At 34.6% G+C, this 12,405-nt stretch overlaps 2 protein-coding genes and 1 long non-coding RNA gene across 4 annotated transcripts; 2 read left to right on the top strand and 1 right to left on the bottom strand.

Annotated features, from left to right (window-relative positions):
- The first annotated feature begins 442 nt into the window (after positions 1-442).
- LOC131020839 (GRF1-interacting factor 3-like) lies at positions 443-3,743 on the top strand. 2 transcript variants are annotated; one of them, XM_057949877.1, is made up of 5 exons: positions 443-703; positions 919-1,012; positions 2,424-2,500; positions 2,896-2,980; positions 3,055-3,743. In XM_057949877.1, the coding sequence occupies exons 2-5, from the start codon at positions 935-937 to the stop codon at positions 3,451-3,453; spliced, it is 639 nt and encodes a 212-aa protein (XP_057805860.1). In that variant the 5' UTR covers positions 443-703; positions 919-934; the 3' UTR covers positions 3,454-3,743. The 2 variants fall into 2 exon arrangements, with proteins under 2 accessions (XP_057805860.1, XP_057805859.1); XM_057949876.1 differs by having other exon boundaries at positions 472-703; positions 916-1,012.
- A 1,270-nt stretch (positions 3,744-5,013) lies between these two features.
- LOC131020838 (probable xyloglucan endotransglucosylase/hydrolase protein 27) lies at positions 5,014-6,654 on the top strand. The gene is made up of 2 exons (XM_057949875.1): positions 5,014-5,374; positions 5,808-6,654. The coding sequence occupies exons 1-2, from the start codon at positions 5,156-5,158 to the stop codon at positions 6,510-6,512; spliced, it is 924 nt and encodes a 307-aa protein (XP_057805858.1). The 5' UTR covers positions 5,014-5,155; the 3' UTR covers positions 6,513-6,654.
- Positions 6,655-9,748: 3,094 nt separating this feature from the next.
- Positions 9,749-11,884, bottom strand: LOC131020836 (uncharacterized). Its single transcript, XR_009100783.1, has 2 exons — positions 11,392-11,884; positions 9,749-10,012 (listed from the first exon to the last, which is right to left on the bottom strand). It is a non-coding gene; the product is annotated as an uncharacterized LOC131020836 (long non-coding RNA).
- Between the last annotated feature and the right edge of the window lie 521 nt (positions 11,885-12,405).

Raw genomic sequence — 12,405 nt, 5'->3', positions numbered from 1 at the left:
ATTTTACTTTTATAGCTTACACTTGTTTATTCATAATTAATTTATAATACATATAGATGGTATTCAATTTGATGGATTAGATAAGATTTAATCTCGCGATAAGTTATAATATGTTGTTTGATTAGATGGATTCGACTCGTGACTTAATTTCCAGATAATATCAGATAAATTAGTCACGATCGATGAGTCTTGACTTTCCTATGATAAAATTTATCTTAAAAAATAATTTTAAGATACCTTAATTTTAAATAATCTCGATTCAGTATACCTTAATTTTAAGATATTAACCAACCGATAAGAAAAGGGAAAGTGGGCGTTTGGGGTCACACGTGACTCATTTCAAGCATCCGATACACAACTCATATATTAATAGCCACTTTTGCATTTTAAAATAATAAATTAATAAGTATGTGAGACTGTGAGTCACAATTATGGCCACTTTTGTATTAAAATTAATAAATTAATAGGTATGTGAGTCACAATTCACAAATTCCTCAAGAAAAAAGCTCAACTCCACTTCGCCTGCACCAACCTCATAAATCCACTCCACCGCCAATTTGAAGTTTTAACAGCCTCAGTTTCCACTATTTCAATTCAACTGTTTCAGCTGCTCCACTGCGTTTAATTTCTACCGATTATTCGATATTTCAATTAAAAAACTAATCTTTCGCCAAACCCCAGTCTAATTGTACGATACAACCAGGTAAAACAAAATTTTAAATTTTTGCTACCTTTTTCTGTTTACTAGTTTTAGACAAGTATTCATTTATTATTGTCCAGTTATTTGATCATGCGGGCTTAGGGTTTTATGCTTTCTGTTTTGAAAAAAAAAAATGAAGTAGAAATCATTGTTGATTTGTTGCTTGGTTTGGTTGGAGATTGTAAATTGTAAAATCTGTAATTTTGTAATTAAAGCAGGAGAGAGGTAGTGAAGATGCAGCAACCGGGGCCAATGTTTCCTGTCATGCCGTCGTTTCCACCTACGAATATCACCACCGAGCAGATTCAGAAGGTCATATCCCTATTCATTTCCCCCCATTTTTAGGGCATTTTATGAATTCGGATGAGGTGTTTATGGCTTTCATCTGATAAAGATTGGATTTTTATTTATTTATTAGTTTCTGTGTGGTAGAGTTCCCTTTTACTGTTGTTTTGGTGTGTGTGTGTGGTGGTGGTGGTGGTGGTGGTTGGGGGGGGGGGGGGGGGGTTTATATAGTCCTAACCAGTGAAGTTTAGGACCTATTTCAATATCGAATTGTAGTATTATCTTAAATTTGATGATTCAATATTTAAAGAATTTAGATAAGCAAGGAGTTCTGTTTGGTGAACTGCTGCTTTGCACTCGAGAATGTCGCGACTTTGCATATAAAACTTCAAGTACCTGCTGATGAAATGAAATTGATGGGGTTTCTGATAGCATCTGTTTAAAGCCATGTATATAGTTAGTAGAACATCATATTTTCCTAACACTTCAGCACTAACGAACTATGCCTCGGTTGGTCGTGGGAAGAGACCAGTGATTTTCTCTACTTTATGAAGTTGCGAGGAGTTCTGTCAAATGTAGAGGTAGTAATCAAGTGTATATTGTTCATAAGTTAAGGTTTATTTGATTGAGGATGCACTCGAGACTACTCTTATAAATTTTGTTGCAGCCTTTGGTTTAGGAGCCTATTGAACAGAATATTAGCAACAGTACTTTTTTGATGCATTAGATGCGCCTGTCCTTATCCACCAGAGCGTTATAGAACTTGTACATCACAATTTTGTAAAGGTGTAGTGTAAGTTTGCTGAATTAGGAGGTGCGCTTCATGATTTCTTTGCTTCTTTTAAGAGATTACTAGTGATCCATGTCAATGATGTCATGCTTTGTCCCCAATTGTGTAACAAATTCTTTTGACGCCATTGTATGCGCATTCCAAGAGCGTTGACAACTAATGTAACTTCAAGCCTTACCGTGTCGAAAAACAGAACTTTATGGCTGTCTAAAAACCTCATGCCATCAGGTGCCGTTAAGCAAATAGTACCAAGTAAATGCTCTCGTTATATGAGTTACATGAGTATCCATACGAAGCTTTTTCACTTTCTAAGGTTCACTGTATTTTGAAAACAATGTGCGGTGCTAAGAGGCCATCTGTCTTCATTTGCAATAAGGAAATTTTATTTTCTAATAATGGCACAGAGTTGATATAGTGCACGACCGTTGCAATCTATTTTTTCGCCCTTGAATACCAGTGGAAAGTGAATCAGTGATATACTCTGTAGTGGCTGCCCTGCCGTTTAATCGTGTCTGCTTTATTATCATTGTTTGTTTTCTGCCTTTCCATTTCTTTCTGGTTTTCTCATTTTATGCGTGTTATTATATGTATCGTACTTCCTATAATTCACATTCTGATAAGCAACCTCGTTAACAACTCATGATGCAGTACCTGGATGAGAACAAGAAATTGATATTGGCTATTCTGGATAATCAAAATCTAGGCAAACTCGCTGAATGTGCCCAGTAAGTTCTGCTTCTTACATACTGCAAATTATGCTTACTTTATTACTTGTATAGTATGCAGAAACCACTTCAAGTTAAATTGATTATTTCTCTTACGATATTGTCGGAGTGATCTCCAGCGTGGAATTCAATTTTGTGAATTCTTTTAATAACAAGAACAAAATAGTCAGACCAGACTGCCTAAACCTTCCAGAGAAGGGTCGATTTACTGTATTTCAACGCACTACTCTTCACGTAGTCCATTCTGTACGAGTAGGGACTCTGTTTATATTTCGTTGATTGGGGTACATCATCATATATAACCTCTCAACATATCCGTTAAACCGTTGATTTTGTTATCTGAAGACTCTTTATATATCGTCGGTTGGGATATCCTTTTGATTCTGAATGATCAGGTACCAGGCTCAACTTCAAAAGAACCTCATGTATTTGGCTGCTATAGCTGATGCCCAACCACAAACACCAGCAATGCCTAGCCAGGTAACTTTCAGAGCCGGGTTTAACTGATAAAAATTCGACATTTTTTGCTTACTCGTATATCAAAAAAATCGCAGATGACTCCCCATCCCGCGATGCAACAAGGAGGGTTTTACATGCAGCATCCTCAGGCTGCTGCAGCCATGGCTCAGCAGCAAGGCATGTTCCAGCCACGGGCGCCGTTCAACAGCCCACACCTATTACAAGATCCTCAGCAGCAACATGGCCACCCGCAAGCCGGCCAAGGGCAGCTGGGCATGAGGTCTGTCGGTCCCAACAATGGCATGAACCCCCAACATAACGACGCCAGTCTTGGAGGGGCCAGCAGCAGCGTACCCACTTCGAATTCGAACCTAAATGATATCCGCGGGGTAAGCAAGCAAGATAAACCGGATAGTCGGGCTGCAACCGGTTCTGACGGCCAGGGAAACTCTGCTGCTGCTCGTGGCGGTGGAGACGCGGAGGAAGCCAAGTGAAGGGCCGCGTACCTGGTTGTGGATAATAGGCTTCTTCGTGTTGTAGAACTAGCGACTTTTCTTCGTGTTTTTCGACTAGAAATAGCGTTTCTTTCCCGGCGAGGATTATTAGGCGTGCCGGGGTCTGTCGTCGTAGCTAGTAAGGGAAGGAATGAATGATTTTTCCATTCTAGGCAAGTTGGGGGAAGAAGCTTGTGTTGTAGCTCCAATGCCTTTGTTTTCTCATGTCTTGGGACTATTGCATGCTTACTTCAAGAAAAGGTTAAAAATCACATGTTTAATTTTATAAATCATGTAAAAATCAAAGTTCAATTTGTCTGTTTTATTCATTTATTTAAAATGAGCCTTATGGTTCATTATGTAATTTAATATATTATACATATAATAAATCAAAAAATATATTATAATTTATGTTTTACATTTTAATAAAGTAGTAGTATACATTAGAATTCTTCGTCCACATACGTTATATTTTGGGTTATTAGTCTGTAAATACACGAACTTTTTATATTTTCTGAAATTTAACATGACTTTTATTTTTAGCTCACAAATACACGAACTTGGCATTTTTTCTTATTTTTGATATCGACAAGAAAAAAATCTAATTTACTATTAACGTGAAGGTCGGTATACCATGTCATTCGCTCTCTAATCAAAATAATGAATCAAATTACTCTATTCAAGTGCATATTTCGTAGTCCACGTCATGTATTCCGACCTCCACTTCAACAATAAATAGAGTTTTTTCAAGTCGATGTCAAAAATCAGAAAAAATGTTAAGTTCGTGTATTTGTGGGCTAAAAATAAAAAGTCATGTTAAATTTCAGAAAATATAAAAAGTTTGTGTATTTACATGCTAATAACCCTTATATTTTTTCTGGAAACCTAATAATTTTTAATTACAATACAAATAATTTATTTATTAATTTTGTTAGAAATTTAAAATTTTCGGAATTAAAATTAATTATGTAAAGATAAAACCTAGAAATTTTATTTTTTTGTATTGAATTTAGATGACCTTTTCAATCTCATGAGTTTTAAAATATTATATTTCCAAACGTTATCAATAATTAGTTCAAAAATATATTAAAATAATAAATAATACTATAAACTATAAATTTACACTCATAGAAAATTATTTATTAAAATAACTTCTTTTTACATATGAATGCACGTCGTCTATGCTAGTAATATAAAGCATCACTCATAGAAAATTATTTATTAAAATAACTTCTTTTTACTTAATTATATATTTTTTCTCAAATTTTGGTAGTCCACACGCATAATGATGAAAATCCGATTTAATTAATGAGCCAAAATCTCACAAATAGGCAACCAGATGGTTTATATTAAATGATTATTTCCCTTATTACACAAAAGTTGGATCATATTAATCTTCCAAAAATAAAAGTAGCTTTGCCTCATGATTTCATCCAACCCCAAAATCTCGAACACAACTCACGCCCCTATTTAGTGTCTCTAATCCCATCATTGCCACAATTTAATCCTAGATTTAGGATCAATTGTATTTAAATCTCCTAATTATCTTTAACCATTCTCCAAAAACAAGTACACCCTCATTAATTTATATATACACACGATTAAAACACGCTCCCAAATTCAAGATTAATATATATATATACACATAATCCCTCCCAACATTTTCAACAACTGCACTAGAAATTCGAGAAAATACCAAAAAATGGTCGGATTTTTGGGTGCAGTTGTGGCTGCTGCTATTGTGCTCATCTCCACTAGTAGCATCGTCTTGGTCGAATCTTCGATAACCACATTCAGCAAAGCGTTCAAGCCCTTATACGGGGAGTCGAACATCGTGTCGTACGAGGACGAGGGCTCCGTCGAGATCGCCATGGACGAGGCCACGAGCTCCGGCTTCCACTCGAAGGAAATGTACGTGCAGGTAGGGGCGGACGCAGAAAAAAAATCTTGATATGGACTTTAGTTATTTCTTAAAATTTTAATTTCGAGGAATCTCAAATCTCGTATTTACATGTTGAAGTCTGCTATCGCTTAGATGTTCGTATAAATGATTTTGATTTTTACAAGACACTTTTCTAAGATTTGGTTTAAATATTATTGACGTGGACTTTTTTTTTATTATTTTTGATCGTCGAGTGTTTGAATTTTAAATCCCGCTACATACATATTGAAGTTTGCATCGTTTTAATATTCGGGATTTTAAGATTTTCTTGAAAGACTTTTTTTATAATGACTTTTAATTTAATAATTTTATAAAAATAAAAATATAGATAACCTTTTTATTTTCGATTGTATTTGCTTGATGGGGGCTGAGGCCCCCCCGGACCTCTTATTATGTCCGCCATTACACGTAGGGATACTTCGAGACGTCGCTGAGGCTGCCGGAGAGCTACACCGCCGGCGTGGTGGTGACCTTCTACGCCTCCAACAACCAGAAGTACCCCTACCGGCACGACGAGATCGACCTCGAGTTCCTCGGCCGGGCCCGCGGGGGCACGTGGTCGCTGCAGACTAACTTCTACGGCGGCGGCCACGTGGAGCGCGGGCGGGAGGAGCGCTACGACCTCTGGTTCGACCCGTCCGAGGATTCCCACCGCTACGCGATCCGGTGGGGCCCGGACCGGATCACCTACTACGTGGACGGCGTCCCGATCCGCCACGTGGCGAAGGCCCCCGCCATGCGGGCCGAGTTCCCCAACAAGGAAATGAGGCTCTACGGCACGATATGGAACGGGTCGGACTGGGCCACGGGCGGGGGCCGGTACAAAATGGATATGAGCTACGGCCCGTTCGTGGCGAAGTATTCGGGCTTCGTCATGAACGGGTGCCCGTTCAACGGGACGGGGCCCCGGGATTGCGTTGACCGGGGTTTGACTTTGACGAGGGAGGAGAGGCTGAAGATGAATGGCTTCAGGAGGCGTTGGATGACTTACTCGTATTGCTATGACATAAAGCGTTATCCGCTTTCTCTGCCGGAATGCGTTTTTAATAGCAGAGAATTGCGACATCTGCAGAAGCTTCATCCAAAAACGTTCGGATATTCCAAAAACTCAAATTAATTTACTATATTTACAAAAAAAAAAAAGGATCTCTTTAAAGAAAGGTGATGCATGGCTTTGTATGTCATTATATTTTACATATGATTCATTCGTTCATGATTATAATTAATAAGAGTGCCATTTTGGCTGTATAAATATTGTCAAATACATTCGTTATTTCTTTTTTTGTTTCTCTCTTTTTTGGTAACAAGAGAAATCTCAGCCGTTTGAAATTGTGATGTTTTAATTTACCATATATATATATTCAACTAAATTGCTCCAATGGATACCCAAATTTTGTCAGATAGATTTTTAGGTATGTCAAGAGTAACAATACTTATATTTAAATGTGACACAACCAAATACGAGTGAAAGGGGTGGTTCGTATAAGTACATGTGTATATCGTATAAAATATGAACTATTTTCGATCTTTAGATCATGAAAATTTACCGTGGATTCATGATTTTACTGAAAATTTCATTAATTTCCTTTCTCCAACTTCAAAAATAAAAACATAATATGTACTATATATCCATTATAACCCATCAAATTGGTTGACGTAAATTTTTGTGTTAATGCATGGAATTATGAGTGATAGGCTAAATTATGACAAACAATTAACACAATACAGTTTTTAAAAAATATGTATCAACTGAATTGAGTTAATTAAACGTATTTTCTTCTTCTTCTTCTTTCGATTTTTTTTTTTTTTATCAATAATGATTCCTTATTTCTCCCTTGTTGATTCAAACCCTCCACTTATTGGTTGGAGGGAAAGCTTATTATTTATTGAGTTGCGCTTCATCGTCTAGTTATACATACTACCTAGCTAGTTCGGAAAATTTAACAAATCAATAATATTTTCATTAATAAAAGGACCTTTTTATTATAAAATGACTAATCGTGTAAAAGCTAGAGGACAAACTATTGTTGTTTTGACAATGTGAACTGCTTAGGAAAAAGAAAAAGATGAACACATCCGACATCCCTAAGCCTCCTACCACCACTATCTTGAATATTATACTAGTATTATAAATGAAAGTGACAATTTTTTGGCTAAATTTTTATGAACAGACCAAAAAAAAAATTTGTGATAATTTTTTCGTGGACAGATGAAGAAGTATAATTTACAGAATATGATACTCACTAAAATTTGATAAGATAATATATAAATCATCAACAAATTTAAGAGATATACAATAAAGTATTTTATTTTAATAAGTACTTGGAGTTGAATTTTATGCTTATATAAGTGTCTCACTTCAAAATTTCATAGACTTACACGAAAAGGGAAAAAGGGGGGGGGGGGGGAGAATTTTGTAAGTGACATAATATCAATATTGGGAGTGGTTCAAATGCATGTAGCCATGTACTATATAAAACCCTACAAATTCATCATGAAATATCATAAATTTGCTATTTAAAATAATAAATTCAGAATATATTTTTTTGTTTAATCAACTCATTTAAACTACTCTTATATATATATATATATATGGTTGTGTTCATCCTCGAAAGGAATATGCGGTGGACAAGAAATGTGAGACAGTTGCATGTGAAGTTTCAAAAAAAAGGTACAAATTACAAGGAAAACAATATCGTGGGCCCACTGTTTTCCTCCTCTTATAAAGTCAACAATCAAAGCTGCTGCTGCCGTGCTAATTTCTTTAAACCAAAAACGTCACAACCAAATTTTTTTTTTCCAACACTAATAACATTTGACAATAATTTGAATTTTAATAAAATGATTGATCAACGAAATAAAGGTTTTACTTTTATTGTAATAGTATAAAGTAATTTGGATGTGTTTAATAATAATCCCTGCGTTCCAACTTTCAGTATACATTTGAGAGTGACTCAAGTTTTAATAAAGTGGTTGAGTGTGTTGTGAGTGAAATAATGATCCCACCTTTTTACGTGAGTGTTAAAATAATTAAAGTTGAGCAAAAATCCCACTTACTTTTACTAAATATATAAATAGATACTAAAATGTGCGACGGTCAAAAGATGAAAGTTGGATGATGGAGGGAGTAATAATTTTCGTAAACAACAAATAATAATCACTACAAAAGAATATTACACTAATGACACGAGGCTTGTATCATAAAAAATAGTGACATTTAATAGCATAGCAAATCACTAATAGTTACACTTTCAATTAATGCCACTAATGTTTATAATATGAATATTAGTTACCAAGTCTCATGTCACTAATAGAACCTTTTGTTGTAGTGAATGCTGGTGATTATAACAAAAATGGGTAAAAAAAATTTAGGACGAAACAAAATAACAAAATAGGTAGGTTTTTATGGGACAAAGGAGTAGTATTTGTGAATTTTACTTTTCTCCTCATTCGTATTTTTTAGGATAGACTACTCAATCATTTTTAAAATCAACTATTTTGTTAAGTATTTTGTTTCGTCATAATTTTTTTTTCACCAAATCAAATAAAATTATGCTCCATACGAATGAGTTCCATGATGTAGGTAATTTATCGTTTTAGATCTCAATTACAAGGTGGATTCGTGTTTTCTATTTTAGTTAATTAAGAGATTAAAATCCAATAAAAGAAAAATGAGCAAATAATCTACAAACAATGTTATATATGTGTACGTTTGGAGCCACTAAAGTACTTCTATACATACAATATGATTTAACAAATTGATTAATATATCTATTTGAAGTATTTATTATTTGGTTAATATTTAATATGCTTCTTTATTGATCAAACTAGACTAATCAGTCATCATATAGCAAACATAACTAGAAACATCAGCCTAATTTATACAATTAATGAGTCTATACTTGGCCAGTTCCATTAATTAATCTTCATCAATATTACATTCTTATAGGCCAAGAGTTCAAAAAATAAAGAAGAAAAAAGAGAAAAATCACAATTATATAGCTAGCTACTATTGTCTATACAAAGGTACAATCGCGACCAAATTTCGCTGCAAACTCATTTAGTAATTTATAGATTGAGAGAAAAAAAAAAATTGTAGTCCGTAGAAATAGAGATCGTGACATTTTCTCCTCGAAAAATGTTGTCGAAGTTTTTTGACGAGGAATTTATTAAAAAAATAAAAGGACACAACATGGTTTTATTGGTTTATATCCCAAAAAAATTGAAACATTAAGTTAAATCAAAATCGTAATATTTCAATCCGAACCCTAATGGCTGAAATTGTGATCTAACTGAAAATTATTATCAAAAACGCTTATATGTGTGTACGAAACCTCAATGAGACAATTAAAATTTGCACCATTCAGAAAAATTCAACTTTATTTTGCCAAATGAGATTCTATTAAATTCAACTTTATTTTGCCAAATGAGATTCTATTAAATTGGTTACGTTACAATAATATTTCTTTTTTAATCCACAATTTAATTCTGGTACATAATCCACGAAGCATGTAGAGAAAATGGATGTGGACCCATTTTAATCGGGCGAGTTGGGTCGGGTCGGGTCGAAACCTGCCATTCGGACCCATAGCCAGTTGATAATGTAATGAATGCTAGCTGTACCAAACCGAAAACCGGTTCAACCAGAATCCTAACTCTTACGCACACCAATCATTCAACTTAGGGTTTTCACTTCCAATTAATTCAACATAGTATTTCATTTTTTTCTATTATTATTATTTCTTTTACATATACATAGAATACTACAACATAAATGCCTTGAAATTTGAATACTACAAATGTAGCAGTATTTATTTGCAAATGATTCTTGACAAGAGGAAACTTTCCAATCAGACACGCATTTTGAAGAATTAATTCAAAAAAAAACTACTATTAGGAAAGAACAAGCGTCTACGTAAAAACGCAGTGATCTGTTTCTGTATATCAAGAAATTTTAGTTGCTTCAATTTTTCATCCCACCATCTTTTCAGTCAACTGCTAGATTCTAATGTAATAGAGATTTGATTAGAGCAGGAGATGACAGCATAATTTAATTTTATTAATTCCCTTGTAAATACCTCTGCAAATCAATCACTTCATCTACTATACATGGTAGATATATATGCACTCTTAAAACCATAAATAATTAAAAAAAAACTTGAAATTGAAAATGAAAATGATGGATGAGAAAGCACTAGGGTTAATAACTTGATATGAATTGAAATTTCTTATGTACATGCAAATACTTTACACTTCAAAATTAAAATACATATTCTGGAAAAAGAAGGAAGAAAAAGGGAGGCTGAAATCACTAAAAATTAACAGTAGTCAAATGCTAATCAGTGAGAGGTGAAGATCAAATGCCATATCAAAATACATAATTGAAAAAGAAGGAAGGAAGAAATAGGAAGGCAGAAAACACTAAAAATTAACAAATTAACAGTAATCAAATGCTAATCAGTGAGAGGTGAAGATCAAATTCTATATATAATCTGGAAAAGAAGGAAGAAAAAGGAAGGCTGAAAACACTAAAAACAGCAATTCAAATGAAAGCTGAAGATCAAATGCAATAAATCTATATGAAAACAAAGGGGCTACAGCTAGCTGGATGAACCCTAGATCCAGGGGAAGGCATTCAGCTGAAGAAATTGCTAAAATTTTCTCTAACTTCTATTGAAAAATAGAAAAATTAAAAGTCAGATCTAGAATGTTGGAGACGAAATTCCCAGATCTGATGCTAAAAAGCATCATCACATTCATGCGGGAAACGTTAAAGAGCCCAGAAAAGGCGAATCATCTGACACAAAACACCATCATGACATGTAAGAAAAAAATAAAATCGAAACTGAAAACTAAAAGGATGTAATCATCACAACCTTTCTACACAAAGGTCAAGATCCGATTTAATCATTACCCAAATCTGCAGCCTCCACACACCTACTCCTAAAATTTCAAACCCCTAAAAAAAAAAGAAAAAATTAGCGAAAGGAGGTCACCTTTTAGATCGGAATCGAATAATGGAGCAGAAATTGGGGGGAATGAAGCCTGGTCCGACGACTCTTGCAGTAGATCTACAAAAGCATTCTTCAAATTAAGAAGAAGAGGAAGAAGAAGAAGCAGAAAGTGGATCAAGGAGAAAAGATCCTCGAGCCAGACAACATTCCCCGCAAGAAAATAAGCTCCTCAAATTTTGTGATCTCGTCTTCATTTGTGGATATATATACACAGCGACATTTATATATAAGGGAGTCTCTATCTAACTTTCTGGCCTCTCATCCCTTTATCCCCCAAAACTTACGCCTAGTTTCAAGGGAGGGAGAGAGAGGAGAGAGAGGGAGATGAAATTGGGGGAATATGATTTGTTATAGATGGGCTTATAAGGAGGGTTAAAAGGGTTGAGAGGCATACAATAAGACAAAAAACCTGACCCTACCAGCTGGAGATCCAGAAATGGCCACCACCCCTATGCCATTCTCTCTCCTCTCTCTCTCTCTCTCTCTTTCAATGTTTTGTACATACACATTTGACACAGGAAGAGAAGACTATACTATCTCGAGTTCCCCAAATTTTCAAAACCCTTCAAACTCTACCGTTGGATTTTAACTTATCATGCATCAAACACTTACCAATCACATGAAATAAGGGTTGATTATAACACTATTTTCTTGATTAAACTATAGGGTTAATTGCATATAAATTAAGCGAACTTTCAACGAATTCTTATTCGCACACAAACTTTAAAATCGGTGTCAATATTGTTCAACTATTAATCTTTTCGTGTTCTGCATCAATTCGTCGATATTTCGACGTGGTGACATGACATTAATGCGGTCGTTTGGCACAAATATGTTCGTGAGTCGTAAATATGACTGCGTGAAAAAATAAAACTAACGTTCTTATACATGTATTGTATGGTTGGATAGAAATAACGTCGGTTCGGGTACAGAGTTTAGCTGGAAAAGTGGTGAGTATGCGAAATGAAAAAAATATTAATAGTTCTGCAATTTTAA

The sequence above is a fragment of the Salvia miltiorrhiza genome, chromosome 4 (assembly GCF_028751815.1).
Source record: "Salvia miltiorrhiza cultivar Shanhuang (shh) chromosome 4, IMPLAD_Smil_shh, whole genome shotgun sequence".
NCBI lineage: Eukaryota > Viridiplantae > Streptophyta > Magnoliopsida > Lamiales > Lamiaceae > Salvia > Salvia miltiorrhiza.
This window is presented reverse-complemented; position numbering and strand designations above follow the sequence as displayed.